The following is a 21,497-nucleotide window of genomic DNA, read 5'->3' on the forward strand; positions in this document are numbered from 1 at the left end:
TATATGTACATTTTCTTTATCTAATCTGTCACTGATGGGCATTTAGAGGTTGATTCCGTGTCTTTGCTATTGTGAATAGTGCTACAGTGAACATTCACGTTCACGTGTCCTTATGGTAGAATGATTTATATTTCTCTGGGTATGTACCCAGTAATGGGATTGCTGGGTCAAACGGTAATTCTGCTTTTAGCTCTTTGAGGAATCACCATATTGCTTTCCACAATGGTTGAACTAATTTACACTCCCACCAACAGTGTATAAGTGTTCCCTATTCTCCACAACCTCACCAGCAACTTTTAGTTTTTGACTTTTTAGTAGTAGCCATTCTGACTGGTGTGAGATGGTATCTCATTGTCGTTTTGATTTACATTTCTCTAACGATCAGTGATATTTGGCTTCTTTTCATATGCTTCTAGGCCACACATATGTCTTTTGAAAAGTGCCTATTCATGTCCTTTGCCCACTTTTTAATAGGGTTGTTTTTCTCTTCTAAATTTGTTTAAGTTCCTTATAGATGCTGGATATTAGACCTTTGCTAGATGCATAGTTTGCAAATATTTTCTATCATTCTGCAGGCTGTTTACTCTGTTGATAGTTTCTTTTGTTGTGCAGAAACTCTTAAGTTTAATTAGATGCCACTTATCAATTTTTGCTTTTGTTGCAATTGCGTTTGGTGTCTTTTTCATGAAATCTTTGCCCATCCTATGTCCAGGATTGCATTGCCTGGGTTGTCTTTCAGGGTTTTTATAGTTTTGGGTTTTACATTTAAGTCTTTCATCCATATTGAGCTGATTTTTGTAAACAGTATAAGAAAGGGGTACAGTTTCAATCTTCTGTATATGGCTAGCCAGTTATCCCAGAACCATTTTTATTGAACAGGGAGTCTTTTCCCCATTGTTTGTTTTTGTCAGCTTTGTTGAAGATGAGATGTTTGCAGATGTGTGGCCTTATTTCTGGTCTCTCTTACCTGTTCCATTAGTCTATGTGCCTGTTTTTGTACCAGTACCATGCTGTTTTGGTTACTGTAGACCTGTAGTATACTTTGAAGTCAGGTAACATGATGCTTCCAGGTTTTTTGGACTAAATATTGAAAGAGAATTATTAATAGATCCTCCCCCAAAAATGGTGGGAGAGAATTCTAATGTGAGTGAAAGGCATGAAGCAAAACAGGGTTCCAAGTACTCCAAGTGGTCAGGTATAGCTGGAGTGAGGCATGCCAGGAGGGTGTAAAGATCTGAGGCTGGAGAAATGCCAGATTGTGGAGAGCTTTGAATGCCACTCTAAAGACTTTAGAATTTCTCCTATGGGTAAAGGAAAGCTCATAAAAGGCCTTCAGTAGGAACCTAATGTGAAGATATTTGCATTTGGAAAGAGTATTCTGGCAGCCACCTGATCACTGGGCTGCTCAGTGAAGTGCTAGAAGTCCAATGTAGAGACGATCAGGACCTACCCAAGGCAGAAGCAACCAGGGCCACTAGATGGAGCTTATAGGAGAGATGATAAGGAATTAAAAACTTAACTTGAAGAGGGACTGGATATAAAAGTAAAGCAAGGGAGAGAGGCTAAGGCTGATGTTCAGGTGTTGGATTTAGGTAATTAAGGTAGAGGGTGATAACAATTAGCACGAAAAAGAAAAGGAGGAGGAAGGACAGGTTTGGGGGAAAAGTAATGAATTTGATTGTGGAATGCTGAATTTGAGGTGCCTGTGGGAGAGCCAGGTAGCCTTTGGCATTACTTACCTTTAAAAACCAAGTTGCATTTATTTCTTACAGGGAGGATTATGACCCATAAAAATACCAAAGATATCAGACCAATAGGCAAGTCAGTCTAATTTATATCTTCAAAAAGTTGAGAACTCTTCAAAGAGTTTAGACCTAACTGGCTTCTTATCTTGCAGGAACACCAGGAATTCAGACTTTCTCACCAGAACTTTTCCCCTGATAAACATGAGTACTTCACCTCAGCACACAACAACAGGAATTTATCACTTTCAATATTACCACATCATAAAGAGGATATTCTTGCATATGACACATTGCCTTTACATAGTCAATTTTTTAAAAATTTGTACTAGTCTTTAGCTCAACTGACTCTTTTCTGAAGTTAGACTTCTAGAAAGATGCAATGAGTGAACTTACACTCTAGCACAAGCTCCTTAATTCTGAAAACTACTCTAGAATGTCTTCCGGTAACTGCAACAGTGTCATCAGAACGTGCTCCTGCACAAAAACTTCAAATCTCATTTGCTGACAATACGGGTATAATGTATAAGTTTTGTATGTTATAATAATAATAAACTCCTTGTGTTTGTTGGCAATGAAGCCAAAAAAATACCTCTTTATTCCTATTTTCATCATGTTTTACATCTGGTAATGAAGGTCCTCTTTCATCATAATTCTTTTACAAAATTGGGTGTTTTCCAAGTATTTTTTTCTTCTAGATAAACTTTAAGAGTATTTTGTCAAGCCTCAAAAATTGACAACTGGAATTTTTACCTCAATTGTATCAAATTTATAGACTTATAATAGATTGAGAGTAAATAACAATTTCTAAAAGATGTTTGCTTGGAAATTTTGACAGAATATGAATCAGAGAAGGAAGTTAAAATAACTTTTCAATAATATCTTGGCTCAATGTATACAAGAACTGGTTTATAACATGAAAGAATGTCACGGGACACTAGCAAATAATTTTCATTGCAACTTGATAAATGCACAGATAACACAGAAATTCCTTAGTAAATGTGCAATTTGAATTTGATATAAAAACATAACCTATCATTAACAGGTAGATCAATAAAAACAATATAGATTCCAGAAATAGATCATAGGATCCACTTGAAAATCTAGCATATGGCATTTCAGATCAATGGAAAAAGCCTAGGTTTATATGGTATGTGTTCTGAGACAGCTGGCTAAGATTTGCAATAAAATAAATTTAGATTCATTCTTCTCACTTTACACTAAAATAAATTCCAGATGGTAAGATTCCAATGTAAAAACAAAACTAAACCAATCAAAAGCTACAAAAATCATGAAAGTATTGGAAGAGAATATAGGAAACTGATGCCAACAATTATTAATGAAGTAAATGATCTTGATAATATCTGCAAAATGTCAGCACTGAACACAAGTTTGACAGAATGTCTTGAATTTTATTATCCATCAACAGAAGATCTATGCAAAAGAAATTCATTGATCTGAAATATACTTTTTCATCAGAAGATAATTTCAATTTTACTATAACTCAAAATAAATTATTGGAACTGATTCTTGATAAGGAATTGAAAATGAATTTTGAAAATACAGCATTAATTAAGAATAATTATCCTGAGACTACTGGTCTCATTCATTCCAGTGGCTTTAAATACTATCTATAGACCAATAGTACCCAAACATAAGCTAGTGATGCTCTGTAGGTCACACACATTGTGTACTGCTTGATTGCACAAGTTCAGAACATAACCTGCACATGAACATGTACGTGGAGCTGTGCCTGACTTTCCTCTGTACTCCAGGTTCACATTTGCCTACCTGTCATTTCCACTTGCGTCCCCCAAACCTACCATGACCCAAACAGAACTCTGTTTCACAGCCACTCTCAACTGTTTCACTCTATTCCTGTTCATCTCTGTAAACTGTACGACCACATGCCTCATTTCTCAAAATAAAAACTCAGTTAGATATATTTTACCTCCAAAACATCTCCCAAACATATTCATCTTTCTACAGCTCTTACTGCAACCTCTGTCAGAACCACCATGGCTTCTTATTACTTACCAGTACTACTGAACTAGATACTGTGCTTTTATTCTGGCTCCTCACAATTTTTTCTCTATACAGTAGCCAGAATAACCTTTCAGAACCATACATCACATCATGTCACACTCCTACTTACCACCCTCTAATGGCTCCCCACTGCATTTATAATAAAAGCCTAAATTCTCACTCTGGCCTGCAAAGCCTGACTTTATCTGGCTTGTGCCTCCTTTTCCAACTTTATTACCTACCACTTTGCTTCTTGCCCATCATACATCAGTCGCTGGCCTTCCTTCTCACTTGTCTTATGACTTCTGGAATAATTGTGACTGAAGACTACTTTTACCTTCATCTTTTTTTTTTTTTTTTTTTTTTTTTTGAGACGGAGTCTCGCTCTGTCGCCCAGGCTGGAGTGCAGTGGCTGGATCTCAGCTCACTGCAAGCTCCGCCTCCCGGGTTCACGCCATTCTCCCGCCTCAGCCTCCCGAGTAGCTGGGACTACAGGTGCCCGCCACCACACCCAGCTAGTTTTTTGTGTGTTTTTTTAGTAGAGATGGGGTTTCACCGTGTTAGCCAGGATGGTCTCGATCTCCTGACCTCGTGATCCGCCCGTCTCGGCCTCCCAAAGTGCTGGGATTACAGGCTTGAGCCACCGCGCCCGGCCTACCTTCATCATTTTATAGCTGATTCTTTCTTGTCATCTGGGTCTCAGCTAAATAATACGCCATCAAACAGGCCCTCCCTAACAACGAAATGTAAAGTCACTCCCAGTTTAATCCTGTTTAATTCTGTGCATAAATGATTACTATATGGTATTTGCTACTTTTTCTTATTTATTGTTGATTTCTCTTAACTTGCATGTAAATTATGAGAGAAGGAGCCTTATTTGTCCTTTGGCCATCCTCCCCTGAGGGCCAGAATGGTGCCTACCACATAGAGGTAGGCATATGATAAATATTCAGTAAGTGAGTAAGGAAATGAGAACAACTCCCAGGGTATGACCTGGAAATGCACTGAAAACATACATTTGTGGCAGGTTAAAGGTTGTTGAATGTTAAGGAGCTCTGATGCTAGGTTTTTTATATAACCTATTCCCATGGATTTTTAATTTATCCATGATTATCACAAAACATCCCAAATTACTCAGGCTATTTCATGTCTCCATACTTTTCCCTCTGGCCAGAATAACTTCCTTTCCTTCCTAGCTAAACTTCTCCATGCTACACTGAAAGATTCAGCTCATGCTACCTCACGAGAGAAGACTTCCAATCTGTTCATTTGTTTTTATTTTGGGTTTATTTTGATCTCCTTTTTTGTTGTTTTTGTTTTTGTTTGAGATGGAGTTTCACTCTTGTTGCCCAGGCTAGAGTACAATGGCGCAATCTCGGCTCACCACAACCTCTACCTCCTGGGTTCAAATGATTCTCCTGCCTCAGCCTCCTGAGTGGCTAGGATTACAGGCACCTGTCACCACACCGGCTAATTTTGTATTTTTAGTAGAGATGGGGTTTCTCCGTGTTGGTCAGGCTGGTCTCAAACTCTCGACCTCAGGTGATCCCCCTGGCTTGGCCTCCCAAAGTGCTGGGATTACAGGCATGAGCCACCGTGCCCAGCCTATTTTGATATCTTAACCCCCAAGTAGAATCTCTTTCATTGCACATATTAGAATATATGGTAACTCTTCTAATCCACAAGATTGTTAGCTCATTAAAAACAAGATCGTGTTGAATCCCTTATCAATAGCAGGTATTTAGTAAATGTTTGACAAATAACATATACATTACATATATAAAATATTTATGTTTAATCCTGTATATATTTGTTTAAACTATCTTAAAGCTAGAGACTACTTTAACTTTTAAAAGTTCAAAGACCCACATACTATCATGCATGCCCTTTAGATCACTAATGTAGTTCTGAAGGTAATTCTCATTAAAAATTAATTTCTCGCAAATGTGCTACACTTAAATTAGGTTTTTCTAAAAAGTTCGCATGATATAGTAATTGGGAAGACAGTATTACCCAATACCTATAATATTATTAGTATTACACATTTAAATGATCTAAAATGTGGTATTAAGAGCCCTCTAGTGGCACACTTCTTGCTGCACTCATGAAAAAGAAAACAATGTGTACATCTTCTAATGTAAGAGATTTAAATTTTTAAATGACCAAAATACTAAATACTTGTTATTTGTGATTATCTGACGCATCAAACATAACTCAAATATTGCGGGCCATAATTGCCTGCCTTATTATATCATATTTGCCTTGTATCAGTCTCTAAAGTCAATGTAAAGATATAAAAAATATAAGATTTATAATAAAATATGATAACCTAAAATTGTGAGGTAAGCATTTTACCCCCAACCAAAAAAAAAAAAAACCTGGAAAAATACAGAATTTTTTCTCCAAATCCAAAACATAGTTAAGTTTGCCTACTGATCTTACATGTAGTCCCTAATTTACACATACACACAAAAGTTGAGTATCATGAGTTTATATGGCAGTTTAAAACATTTAGAAAACATTTTGTCACACACAAATTGTTATATGTCACAAATGAAATTTAGGGTTATGTTAGTTCCCCTGTAGCCGTGATTATATAGGAATACAAACTTAACCACTGTCTGTAACTATTGCTTCAAATGCACACTGAGTTCCAACTGGAATAGGAAGAGCACACCTTTCCTAAGGCTGCTGTAGTGACAGCAAGAATCTTCCTATCACCACATACTATGCCGGATCACTAAAGGGGTGGAGGATCAGAACTGCAGAGGAGAAGAGTCCCAAGAATCCCCAGTGACCAGCTTGCAGAATCCGTAAAGGTAGCAGAAATGATCTCTAGCACACCCAACTGTAATGAAGAGGATCTTAAGTATCTCTCAATAGACAGGATAACTTTGAGGAGGATAGTGGTTGAAATCCCCAATTTATGTAGGCTGCTCACAACAAATCAGACTCAAGTCAGGGCCTGCTTTTCATCACTTAAACATCCATTCATTCACTTCTTCCTTCATTCAATAAACATTCATTGAGCCCTTATGAGCTCTATTCTCTCTGCTTAAATGTGAAGTCTATCAAGCAGTTCTTGTCCTCAAGATCATAATTTAGTGTTTAAGGTAAGAATTCTAATAATTAAACAGAATGACAAGAGCATAGTGGACGGACATCTAATTTAATCTGAGGAAACGGAGGATTCTATGGAGATAAAATTTAAGGTAAGTTTTGAATCAAGACAAGTAGAAGTTAGGTACAGGAATTAGTGTGATGGGAAGAAGGGCATTTCACCTCAGCACAGAGGCTTATCATGAACTTTCCCCCCTTTAAAGCCAAAATGGCAAATACATTGTTTCATTTCCTATGAGGAAAGTAATGTGTGTTCAGTACTCATTTATTGAAAATCCAAATAATACAATAGAGTACAGAGAATAAAAAAAATCACTGATAATATACCACCATCCCATCCTTCTCTTGTTCTTCCCCCACCACCAAAAGATAACCACTCTTTGGTAGAGAGGCTTCTAGATTTTTTCTGTGCATTCAAAAAAAGACAATCATATTGATAATAGAGTTTTAACTTTAAAAAAAATTTAACAATACATCCTAGGCATCTTTCTATAGAAAGGTATATAAAATCTTTGTCATTTTAAATGATAAAATATCCAAATATCCAAACCAACTAGTACTGTTTGGATATTTTATAATTTTTTAATTTGTGGACTGTTTTTGCTACTATAAAAAAATTTCAATGAACATCTTGGCACAATCATTTTTATTTATTTTGTTCTATTATTTTCTAATAATAAATTACTATAAGTAAAAATCACTAATCATAGGCATGTTTACATGGTGCCAAATAAGGATTGTACAGATTTACTTTTCTAGTAACAGTATGTGAAGATGCCTGCCTGCTTAATCTGATAGGAAAACAAATGACCTTTTTTTTTTCTAATTTGATTACTTATTTGGTTCAGTACATTTTTATATTTTTATTGGCTAGTTGTATTTCCTTTCTCAACTGCTTGCTCATGTCCTTTGCTTAATTTTATATTAAGAAATTGTCTTCTCACTGATGTGTACAAATTCTTTATATTAGGGTATGAACCCTTTGTCATGTATGTTGAAACATTTTTCTCAGTCTGTTATTTGCCTTTCAGCTTTGTTTATAATGAGGTGTATGGGGCTACACAAATACTTGAATCCAATCTCTTTTTCATTCATGCTTTTGGTTTTGATGCACTGATAAGAAAGATCTTGTTAGTAAAGATAAGTTTCCTATGTTCTCTTCAAATACTTTCATTATTTTTATAATTTTTGAATAGTTTAGTTTGTTTTTATATTGGAAACTATGGTTTGTTGTTTTCTTTTTAGTCTTTAGGGTAAAGTGAAAATCAAATTTATTTTAAATCGTAGTCAGCTGCCCCAGCACCAATTATTATATCAAACTCATCCTGTCCATTCTCGGCTTCTGAAGCTTCTTTTATACAGATATTACACTTCCTATTTCTAACCATCATCTCTCATTCTTTTTCCCTGACAAATCCCATCAAATGATCTCTGTCTTCCTCTCTTGAGCTGCTGATTGTCTTTATAAATCTAGTGATTTTTGCTTCCTGCAGTCTACTCACACTTACAAAAGACAGTTTACACTGTTCAGAATCTGTGGAAAGTGTAGGACCATCCGACAAGTAGTTTTGCGTTGGGGGATTCTTTGCTCTAGGCAGTCACCCACCACCCTTCCCGCTTCAGCACAGGAGATGGCCTCCCCCTCCTGCCCTGGCATACTTCACCAGTACTATGGGGTTCTTCTGCTTCTGTGGAAATCATACATACTTCAGCCTTATTCATATTCGCATTTTCCGAATGCTGTGGGGTTTTCGGCAGAAGGATAGAGCACACGTACATAAGCATAAGCATCTACACATGTGTCTGGTGCTGGTCAGAAGATTTGTTCCTAGAAATGAGGGTGCTGAGTCAATGTTACTCTCATTTTCTAGGCAATCACCTGTCTCTTTCTAAATCCCCTGATATACGGTTCCTCCAGCCAGGTTCCTGTATCTACCATTCACACAATTCTTACCATTCACAGACTTTGGACAAGTTTTCATTGCCTTTTATAAAGTAAAATTATTTCTGCCATATCACTAATTGCCTGCTGATCTTTGAGGTTTCTTGGACTATGTATTTGTTTTGTTTTTATTGTTTTTGAGACAGGGTCCTGCAGTCTTGCCTAAACTTGAGGGCAGTGGCATGATCACTGCTCACTGCAGCCTTGACCTCCCGGGCTCAGGCAATCTCTCACCTCAGGGTTCCTAGCAACTCGAACTATAGGCATATGCCACCACATCCGGCTACTTTTTTTTATTTTTAGTCCAGCTGAGGTCTCGCTATGTTGCTCAGGCTGGTCTTGAATTCCTGAGCTCAAGGGATCCTCTTGTTTAGGCCTGCCTATAATCTCTACTGAGATTATAAGCTTGAGCCATAACAGCCTAGAATATGTATTTGAACATAGACTCAAATTTGATAAAATGTGCATCTTACCACTCACTATAATGGTTTTCCTTGGCATACATTTTAGAGACAGAGTCTCACTCTATCACACAAGCTAGAGTGCAGTGGCACGATCTCGGCTCATTGCAACCTCTGCCTCCCAGATTCAAATGATTCTCGTGCCTCAGCCTCCCGAGCAGCTGGGATTACAGACACATGCCACTATGCTCAGCTAATCTTTGTACTTTTAATAGAGATGGGGTTTCACCATGTTGGCCAGGCTGATCTCAAATTCCTGATCTCAGGTGATCCACCTGCCTCAGCCTCCCAAAGTGTTGGGATTACAGGCGTGAGCCACTGCGCCCGGCCTCCTTGGTGTACTTTTGTGGCACTTTCAACATCATCATTTGCATATCTTTATTCATCATTATAACCTAAAATGGTTCAATACAACATTAAATAATAACAAAAACTGGATGTAGTTAAATTCATCGGTAAGGGCCATTCAAACTAAGAAAAGCTTAGTTCGGTACTTTCAGGCCCACTAGCTCTCTACAGTAATTGATGACGAATGTTGAGAAGAAGATACAAATTCACTATTCAGTCAGTATTGTAGTAGGTTCATATGCTTATATATTTAATATAAAACTATTGCCAGACTTACAAGAAACACGGCAGATACAAGGCGGGACTAACTTGCAGCTCCCACTTGGACAGACAGAACAGTGTATGGAGACTCACATTGTGAACTTTTGCTCTAGGTACTGCTGCAGGAACACAGCAGGAAAACTGAAATAATTCACAGACTCTGAAAGAAGCGCTTGCCACTGCAAAGTCCATGAGACAGCTGAAATACTATGAGTGTCCAAAGTGTGAGGGGGGATAATCTGCCTCCAAACACACACCCTCCCTGGGGAACCTGAAAATCCAGATCATGGGAGAAGGATTTAACCTTAACTAGAACGGAAGTGGATTTAGAAAGCCGAATGAAGTAGAAGAAGCAGTGGGAAGAGTCCGGGAGGTGCTCCTGGTCTCCAGGGAAGCCATTTCTGACTTTATCTCACAGGGGTCCTTGGGGAGAGTTGCCAGTGGAACTGGGGAAGGACCACAGGGAGAAGGAAACTTCTAGCTGAACTTTGCAATAATTTCCACCAAGTACAAATTTTCCTGGGCAGGATCCAGGAACGGGGGATCAAGGGTGGTGGGGGGCAGTGGGAAATGGGAAGTACAGACACAAGCACAGAAGCCACAGAGGGCAGGGAGGGCAGAGTCTGAAAGCCCTGCTTGCTTTCTCAGCGGGGAGGCTTGTAGCCTGGGGCAAGATCTCAGCCCTCCTCATTGGTTGCCTGGATATAAACTCAGTAGCTGTTGGTGGGGCATGGTGGGAGCGAGACTGGCCTTGCTGGATGTGTAGGAGCTTGGTGAGGCCCATCACTGCTGACTTTCCCCCACCTCCCTGGCGACCTGTATGACACAGCAGAGGCAGCCATAATCCCCCTGGGAGCATAACTGCACTGGCCTGAGAAGCATACCCGCATCCACCAGAGCAGATACAGCAACTCCCGCCCAAGGAGAGTCAGAGCCCAGACATGCCCATACCTGCCTCCACCTGATGGTCTTTCTTTACCTACCCTGGTAGCCAAAGGCAAAAGACATAATCTTTTGGGAGCTCTATGGTCCCATCCATCACCTGAGAAACCTGAATACTTATCCAGATTACCTTAGGGCAAACTTGTATCCTCCCACACTACCGCAGCTGATGCCCTTTTGAAAGCGCCACCTCCTGGCTGGAGGCCAGTGAACAGCTAGCACACCAGCATTTGCGAAAACCAGTGCACTAAACCAAACTACAACCAAGAACCCTCAGAGTCCACTTCATTCCCCTGCTACGTTCACTAGAGCAGGTTCTGGTATCTACAGTTGAGAGCTTGGAAGATGAGTCATACCACAGGACTCTTTGCAGAGACTCCATAGTACCAGCCTGGAGCCTGGTAGCTCCACTGGGTGGCTAGATCCAGAAAAGCAATAATAATAACTGCAGTCTGGCTCTCAGGAAGCCTCATCTGTAGGGGAAGTGGGAGAGCACATCAAGGGATCACCTCACGGGACAAATGAATCTGAACAGCAGCCCTTGAGCCCCAGATCTTTCCTCTCATACAGTCCACCCAAGTTAGTAGGAACCAGAAAAACAATTCTGGTAATATGAAAAAGCAAGGTTCTTTAACACCCCCAAAATATCACACTAGCTCACCAGCAGTAGATCCAAACCAAGAAAAAAAATCTCTGAATTGCCACAAAAAGAATTCAGAAGGTCGATTATTAGGCTACTCAAGGAGTCATCAGAGAAAGGTGAAAACCAACTTAAAGAAAATTGCAAAAATGATACAGGCTATGGATTAAAAAATCTCCAGATAAATGGCATAAATAAAAAACAATCACAACTTCTGGAAAAGAAAGACACGCTTAGAGGAATGCAAAATACACTGGAAAGTTTTCAACAATGGAACTAAACAAATAGAAGAAAGAACTTCAAAGTTTGAAGACAGGCTTTTGAATTAACCCAATCCAACAATGACAAAGAAAAACGAATTTTAAAAAATGAACAAAGCCTCCAAGAAGTCTGGGATTATGTAAACAACCAAATTAAAGAATAACTGGTGTTCCCAAGGAAAAAGAGAAATCTAAAAGTGTGGAAAATATATTTGAAAGAATAATCAAGGAAAACTTCCCGGTTTTGCTAGAGATCTAGACATCCAAATACAAGAAGCTCAAAGAATGCCTGGGAAACTTATCACAAAAAGATCATCACCTAGGCACACAGTCATCAGGTTATCTAAAGTCAAGACAAAGGAAAAAATCTTAAGAAATGTGAGGCAAAAGTACCAGGTTTAATCTGATGAAAACCTATCAGATTAAAAGCAGATTTCTCAGCAGAAACCCTACATGCTAGAAAAGGGATTGGGGTCCTATCTTTAGCCTCCTTAAACAAAATAATTATCAGCCAAGAATTTTGTATCCAGCAAAACTAAGCTCCATAAATGAAGGAAAGATAAAGTCTTTTTCAGACAAACAGATGCTAAGGGAATTTACCACTACCAAACCAGCACTACAAGAATTGCTAAAAGGAGTTTAAATCTTGAAACAAAACCTCAAAATATAACAAAATAGAACCTCCTTAACGCATAAATCTCACAGGGCCTATAAAACAATAATGCAGTGTAAAAAAAAAAAAAAAAGGCAAAAAAACCACCAAGATATTCAGGCAACAACTAGCACAATGAATAGAATAGTACCTCACATCTCAATACTAACATTGGATATAAAGGGCCTAAATGCTCCACTTAAAAGATACAGAACTACAGAATGGATAAGAATTCACCAATAGGGCCAAGTGTGGCGGCTCACGCCTGTAATCCCAGCACTTTGGGAGGCCGAGGCAGATGGATCATGAGGTCAGGAAATCAATACCATCCTGGCTAACACAGTGAAACCCCATCTCTACTAAAAATACAAAAAATTAGCCAGGCGTGGTGGCGGGCACCTGTAGTCCCAGCTACTCGGGAGGCTGAGGCAGGAGAATGGCGTGAACCCAGTGAGCCAAGATCGTGCCACCGCACTCCAGCCTGGTTGACGGAGGGAGACTCTGTCTCAAAAAAAAAAAAAACAAAAAAACAAAAAAACCAAATCACCAACCAAGAATCTGTTGTCTCCAAGAGACTCACCTAACATGTAAACAGTCACATAAACTTAAAGGGGTGGAAAAAGATATTCCATGCAAATAGACACCAAAAGCAAGCAGGAGTAGCCATTCTTACATCAGACAAAACAGACTATAAACAGTAGCTAAAAAAGACAAAGAGGGTCACTACATAATGAAAAAAGGTCTAGTCCAACAGGAAAATATCACAATCCTAAATATATACACATCTAACACTGGAGCTCCCAAATTTATAAAACAATTACTACTAGATGTAAGAAATGAGATAGATGGCAACACAATAATAGTGGGGGACTTCAATATTCCACTGACAGCACTAGACAGGTCATCAAGACACAAAATTAAAAAAATAATAATTAACTTAAACTATACCCTAGAACAAATGGACTTAACAGATATTTACACAACACTCTACTCGACAACTGCAGAATATACATTCTATTATTCATCAGCTCAAGGAACATTCTCCAAGATATACCATATGAGAGGCCACAAAACAAGTCTCAACGAATTTAAGAAAATCAGGCCTGGCATGGTGGCTCACACCTGTAATCCCAGCAGTTTTGCAGGCTGAGGCAGGCGGATCACCTTAGGTCAGGAGTTTGAGACCAGCCGGGCCAAATAGTGAAACTCTGTCTCTACAAAAATACAAAAATTAGCTGGGCATGGTAGAATGTGCCCGTAATCCCAGCTACTCAGGAGGCTGAAGCAGGAGAATCACTGGAACCCGGGAGGCAGAGCTGAGATCACGCCACTGCACTCCAGCCTGGCAACAGAGTAAGACTTGGTCTCAAATAAATAAATAATTTTAAGAAAATCAAAATTATATTCAGTATTCTCTCAGACCACAGGGAATAAAATTGGAAATCAACTTTAAAAGGAACCCTCAAAACCACGCATACACATGGAAATTAAATAATCTGCTCCTAAATGATCATTGGGTCAACAATAAAATCAAGATGGAAATTAAAAAATTCTTTGAACTGAACGATAATAGTGACAAAACCTATCAAAACCTCTGGGATACAGCAAAAGTGATGCTAAGAGGAAAATTCATAGTATTAAATAACTAAATCAAAAACTCTGAAAGAGCACAAATAGATAATCTGAAGACACACCTCAAAGAATTAGAGAAAAAAGAACAAACCAAACCCAAACCAAGCAGAAGAAAACAAATAGCCAAGATCAGAGCAGAACTAATGAAATTGACACAAACAAAAAAAAATACAAAACATAAATGAAACAAAAATCTGTTTTTTGAAAAGATAAACAAAATTGATAGACCATTAGCAAGAATAACCAAGAAAAGAAGAGAGAAGATTCAAATAAGCTCAATTAGAAACAAAATGAGAAATATTACAACTGACATCACAGAAATACAAAAGATCATTCAAGGCTACTATGAACACCTTTATGCACACAAACCAGAAAACTTAAAGGAGATGAATACATTCCGGGAAGTATACAACTCTTCCAGAATAAAACAGAAATAAATAGAAGCTCTGAACAGACCAATGGCAAGCAGCAAGACTGAAATGGTAATAAAAAAAATTGCCAATAAAAAAAAGTCCAGAACCAGATGGATTCACAGATGAATTCTATCAGGCATTCAAAGAAAAATTGTTACTAATCCTATTGACACTATTCCAAATGATAGAGAAAGAGGGAATCATTCCTAAATCATTCCATGGAGCCAGTATCACCCTAATACCAAAACCAGGAAAGGGCATAAGGAGAAAAGAAACTACAGACCAATATCCCTGATGAACATAGATGTAAAAATCCTCAACAAAATACTAGCTAACCGAATCCAATAGCATATCAAAAAGATAATTCATGCAGCCATAAAAAAGGATGAGTTCATGTCCTTTGCAGGGACATGGATGAAGCTGCAAACCATCATTCTCAGCAAACTAACGCAAGAACAGCAAACCAAACACTGCATGTTCTACTCATAAGTGGGAGTTGAACAATGACAACACATGGACGCAGGGAGGGGAACATCACACACTGGGGCCTGTTGGGGGGTGGGGGAATAGGGTTAAGGATAGCATTAGGAGAAATACCTAATGTAGACGACAGGTTGATGAGTGCAGCAAACCACTATGGCACATGTATACCTATGTAACAAACCTGCACGTTCTGCACATGTATCCCAGAACTTAAAGTATATAATAATAAATAAATTTTTAAAAAGATAATTCACCATGATCAAGTGGGTTTCATACCATGGATGCAGGAATGATTTAACATGTGCAAGTCAATAAATGTGATATACCACAGAGAATTAAAAACAAAACATATGACAAAATTCAGCATCTCTTTATGATTATAACTCTCAGCAAAATCGGCATAGAAGGGAAATGCCTTAGGCCAATAAGAGCCATCTATGACGAACCCACAGCCAACATTATACTAAATAGGGAAACACTGAAAGCATTACCCCTGAGAACTGGAACAAGACAAGGATGCCCATTTTCACCACTTCTATTCAACATAGTACTGGAAGTCCTAGCCAGAGCAATCAGACAAGAGAATAAAATGAAGGGCATCCAAATCAGTAAAGAGGAAGTCAAACTCTGTTTGCTGATAATATGACTGTACACCTAGAAAACCCTAAAGACTCATCCTAAAAGCTCCTAGATATGATAAACGAATTCAGTAAAGTTTCAGCATACAAAATCAATGTACACAAATCAGTAGCAGTGCTATACGCCAACAGTGACCAAGCTGAGAATCAAATCAAGAAATCAACCCCTTTTACAATAGTTGCAAAAAAATAAAAAATAAAATAAAATACTTAGGAATATACCTAACCAAGGAGGTGAAAGACCTCTACAAGGAAAACTACAAAACACTGCCGAAAGAAATCATAGATAACACAAACAAATGGAAATACACCCCATGCTCATGGACGGGTAGAATCATATTGTGAAAATGACCATACTGCCAAAAGCAATCCACAAATTCAATGCAATTCTCATCAAAATACTATTATCATTCTTCACAGAACTAGGAAAAAAATCCTAAAATTCATATGAAACCAAAAAAGAGCCCACATAGCCAAACCAAGACTAAGCAAAAAGAACAAATCTAGAGGCATTACATTACCTGACTTCAAACTATACTAAGCTATAGTCACCAAAACAGCATGGTACTGGTATAAAAATAGGCAGATAGACCAATGGAACAGAATAGAGAACCTGGAAATAAAGGCAAATGCTTACAGTCAACTGATCTTTGACAAAGCAAGCAAAAACAAAGTGGGGGAAAGGACACCTGATTCAACAAATGGTGCTGGGATAATGGGCAAGCCATGTGTAGAAAAATGAAACTGAATCCTCATCTCTCATCTTATACAAAAATCAACTCAAAATGAATCAAAGACTTAAATCTAAGACCTGAAACCATAAAAATTCTAGAAAATAACATTGGAACAACCCTTCTAGACACTGGCTTAGGCAAAGACTTCATGAACAATAGCCCAAAAGCAAATGCAAAGACAACAATGATAAATATATGGTACCTAATTAAACGAAAAAGTTTCTGCATAGCAAAAGAAATAATCAGCAGAGTAAACAGACAACCCACAGAGTGGGAGAAAATCTTCACAAACTATGCATCTGACAAAGATTATCAGATGCAGAATATCCAGAATCTATAAGAACTCAAATCAGCAAGAAAATAATAATCCCATCAAAAAATGGGCTAAGGACATGAATAGACAATTCTCAAAAGAAGATATACAAATGGTCCTGAAACATAAGAAAAAATGCTCAACATTACTAATTATTAAGGAAATTCAAATCAAAACCACAATATGATACTACCTCACTCCTGCAAACATGGCCATAATAGGCACAATGTGGCGGCTCATGCCTGTTATCCCAGCACTTTGGGAGGCCATGGCAGATGGACCATGAAGTCAGGAGAGCAAGACCATCCTGGCTAACATGGTGAAACCCTGTATCTACTAAAACTACAAAAAATTAGCCAGGTGTGGTGGCACGTGCCTGTAATCCCAGCTACTCAGGAGTCTGAGGCAAGAGAATTGCTTGAACCCAGGAGGTGGAGGTTACAGTGAGCTGAGATCATGCCACTGCACTCCAGCCTGAGTGACAGAGCGAGACTCTGTCTCAAAAAAAAAAAAAAAAAAAAAGCCACAATTTAAAAATTAAAAAAAATAGATGTTTGAGTGGATGTGGTGAAAAGAGAATACTTTTACACTGATGATGGGAATGTAAACTAATACATTCCTGAAAGAACTAAAAGTAGTTCTATCATTTGATCCAGCAGTCCCAGTACTGGGTATCTGCCCAGAGGAAAATAAGTCATATGAAAAGGACACTTACACATGCATGTTTATAGCAGCACAATTTGCAATTGCAAAAATATGGAACCAGCCTAAATGCCCAGCAATCAACAAGTGGATAAAGAAAATGAGGTATATATGTACCACGGAACACCACTCAGCCATAAAAAAGAATGAAATAATGGCATTTGCAGCAACCTGGATGGAATTGGAGACCATTATTCTAAGTGAAGTAACCCAGGAGTAGAAAACCAAACATCACACGTTCTCACAAGTGGGAGCTAAGCTATGAGGATGCAAATGCATAAGAATGATACAATGGATTTTGGGGACTCAAGGGAAGGGTGGGGGAGGGATGAGGGATAAAAGGCTACACAATGGGTACAGTATCCACTGCTCGGGTAATGGGTGCACCAAAATCTTGGAAATCACCACTAAAGAACTTATCCATGTAACCAAATGCCACCTGTTCCCCAAAAACCTTTTGAAATAAAAAAATAAAATAAAACTACTGCCAAAATTAACAGAACTATAATGAATTATTACCATATGAGGCCACTTTGAGATAGATGCATAAGAAAAAATTGCTTTAGCCGTGTAAATGCAATAGTTCAAATTAAATGGTTTCAAATTATTATATCACAGTTTTAAAATCAATAATATGAAATTCTCATGTAAAACACTGACAGGTTCTTTGTTTTCAGGAATTTAAAATCACAAATCCTCCCAAATTTTATTTTACGTTAATGGGGTTTTTTATTTTATTTTACTTTATTTTACTCCATATTGAAACAATGTTACCTATTACCTATTTACGAGACCTATTTACCCATTCTTTTTTTTCCCCCTTGGAAATAAATGAGTTTGTCAAATCTAATCACATCTCATTAGCTAAAGTAAGTCACATGGTCATGCCTAGCTTCAACGTGGAGAGGAGTATAATCCTTCCATATTCCAGGAAAGGGAAGAGAACTAGAAATACTATTATCTCTAGTAAAGCTTCTACACTACCTGAGAGTTCAAATGAAATTTTTATTTTAAAAACGATCTTATTGCCCAAAAAACATTTAAACAAAAATGACAAATTTTTAAAGAGGAATAAATCACTCGTTTCCCACCTCTCTAAAATATCAGGTATGCAGAGATTTCTGGGTTCTCATTTCCTTATGCCTTTAAATTTTTCACGTGCTTGTCATTAGAGTCTAAATACAATTTTTTTATACTTAGCATTATGTCATATCCATTTTTCTACATTGCTACAGTCTTTATTATTATTATTATTATTTTTCTTTGAGATGAAGTCTCACTCTGTCACCCAGGTTGGAGTGCAATAGCACGATCTCGGCTCACTGCAACCTCCGCCTCCCAGGTTCAAGCTATTATCCTGTCTCAGCCTCCCAAATAGCTGGGATTACAAGTGTACACCACCACACCCAGCTAATTTTCTGTATTTTTAGTAGACACAGGGTTTCACCATGTTGGCCAGGCTGGTCTCGAACTCCTGACCTCAAAGTTCTGGGATTACAGGTTTGAGCCACCATGCCCAGTCTATAATTTTTGATACCAATGTAATATTTTAAATTGAATTCTTAATAAATCAGGTGTTCTTAGAGTATCTAATAATTCCTATTCTGATTTTAAATTTGTATTCAATCTAATCCTTAATCCTCTCCTGTGTTTAAAGAAAATAAATCAATAAACTAATACATTTCATGTCTTAAGCACTTGTTAGAAAACTTGAGATTTTTTGGTCCCTCATAACATGCAAATAGGCTATTAAAGAATCTGCTTGGGCCGGGCGCGGTGGCTCAAGCCTGTAATCCCAGCACTTTGGGAGGCCGAGACGGGCGGATCACGAGGTCAGGAGATCAAGACCATCCTGGCTAACACGGTGAAACCCCGTCTCTACTAAAAAAAAAATACAAAAATCTAGCCGGGCGAGGTGGCGGGCGCCTGTAGTCCCAGCTACTCGGGAGGCTGAGGCAGGAGAATGGTGTAACCCTGGGAGGCGGAGCTTGCAGTGAGCTGAGATCCGGCCACTGCACTCCAGCCTGGGCGACAGAGCGAGACTCCGCCTCAAAAAAAAAAAAAAAAAAAAAAAAGAATCTGCTTGGCTCTGAGAAAGTATTACTAAATTCTTAAGAGACATTTTTTTCTAACATAAATAAGCTTGACAATCTTGCCAACAGAAAAAAGAGCAGAAGCTAACTAAAGGAATATGATTATTAAATTGGTCAAAAGCTATATCTAAAGATGTCAATGTTTCAGAGAAGAGTGATATTTTGAGAAAATAAATTTTTACTTTATAAAATTCTTTCTTATAAAACCAAAAACTGAGGAAGTAACAGGGTAATATAAGATTATTTACTAAAGTTTCCATTTAATGGCAAGTTCCCTTGAGTGAGTTTGAAATATATAATAAACACACAAAAATTAAACGGCATCAAAGCTGCCCGGTTGTGCACCTAATATAAAAATGAGCGGCCGGGCGCGGTGGCTCAAGCCTGTAATCCCAGCACTTTGGGAGGCCGAGACGGGCGGATCACGAGGTCAGGAGATCAAGACCATCCTGGCTAACACAGTGAAACCCCATCTCTACTAAAAAACACACAAAAAACTAGCCGGGCGTGGTGGCGGGCGCCTGTAGTCCCAGCTACTCGGGAGGCTGAGGCGGGAGAATGGCGTAAACCCGGGAGGCGGAGCTTGCAGTGAGCTGAGATCCGGCCACTGCACTCCAGCCTGGGCGACAGAGCAAGGCTCCGTGTCAAAAAAAAAAAAAAAAGAGCAATTCCTGTGCTGAACTTTAGGATGTTGAAGCTAGTGGCTCAACTATTAATTGACTATTAATGGAAGACAAGAAAAAGACACACATTAAAAATTGAAGCACTGGCAAGAAAGTGGCTCCCAGACAATTTCTATTTGTTTAGGAAAAATCTTGAGAATACTTTAAGGGAATCTAATAACATGTGTTGCATGAAGAAAAAAAAATGTGTATATTTAAATGTGTCCTACCATTTTCACTTCAATATCATCTTGTTCCTCCTCAACTTTTAATTTTTCCTCCTGAATTAAGTGAGACTGTTTTTCTTGTTGTTTGGACTCTTCTTCGACCTCTTTGCTGATTGCTTTTTCTACATTCTCAACATCATCTTTGACAAGCTCAGTTACTGAGGAAGTGTGTTCTTTTGATGGTGTTGAAACAGGGTGCAGTGCAGAAACATGATCATAGTGAGTATGCAGGAGTCGTACAGCAATGTCACTTGTTGCTAATATCCTTGGAATCTCAAATCCAATTTGTGTTTCAGAGAATCTGACACTTCTGTGCCTGTTAATAATTAATTACAACAAAAAAGATGAGACCCTAGAAAACTCCAGATCTGCGTCAAATTTATAACTAAGCAGTATTTCTCTTCATTTAATTTTGCTCCAATTTTTAGTCTGATCACATGTGCTTTCTTTGCAGCATTTGGACCCAGTTGCTGATGCTATCCTTCTCAAAACAGTTTATTGGGATCCATAACCCCACAGTCTTCTCCATCTCTGGCAGTTCTTTCTGTCTCCTCTATACGGCCTTCTTCCTGACCATCCCTTCGATGTTGATATTACTCAGTGCTCCATCCTAAGCCCTCTTTCTCCTCTCCCTCAACACACACTCTCTGGGTATTGTTACTTCTGTGGCCTCAATTACTATCTATACTATCAGAAGTTTTTAATATGAGCTTTATTTTTCCTAGGGTTGGGTAGGGGTATGACGCATCTCTGAATGGACTTTAAGAGGTCCAAAAATGCCCTTCCACAAGTGCAAGCATCTGTAATTACTTGACATTCAGAAGAATCTATGACTCCCAAAAAGTGAAGAACCATTGGTCTACATGCTGATGACTCCTCAAAATATACTACACCTCAGATTTCTCTCCATGCCTTCAGCCAGTTGCACTCTGGTATCTTATAAGTACTTCAAACTCAGCCAGTTCAGCACTGAACTCATCATCCTTACAACCCCCACCCCAATCGTCATCAAAATGAAACTTGTTCTGCCTGCACTATTCCTTATCTCGTAAAAGACACCAACTAATTCTCTTCTTAAACTTGGGTAGTGAGTACAAAGCTATTCATTTTATTTTTATTCATTTAAAATTATACAGATTAATTTCCTTCACTTTTCTGTACTTGACATATTTTACAATAAGAAAGGTTACTATATTGTCCCCGATTA

General features: G+C 38.3%; 1 protein-coding gene across 13 annotated transcripts in view; it reads right to left on the reverse strand.

The window, feature by feature from the left end:
• The window catches only part of CASC1 (cancer susceptibility 1), an 80,741-nt gene that overhangs the window by 16,209 nt on the left and 43,035 nt on the right, over positions 1-21,497 (reverse strand). For all 13 annotated transcript variants that reach the window (XM_021922114.2, XM_003906118.4, XM_009180395.2 and 10 more), the window contains one exon: positions 20,294-20,606. In XM_021922114.2, coding sequence (XP_021777806.2) covers positions 20,294-20,606 — 313 coding nt within the window. The remainder of the gene's footprint in view (positions 1-20,293; positions 20,607-21,497) is intronic.

The sequence above is a fragment of the Papio anubis genome, chromosome 9 (genome assembly GCF_008728515.1).
Source record: "Papio anubis isolate 15944 chromosome 9, Panubis1.0, whole genome shotgun sequence".
Classification (NCBI taxonomy): Eukaryota; Metazoa; Chordata; class Mammalia; order Primates; family Cercopithecidae; genus Papio; species Papio anubis.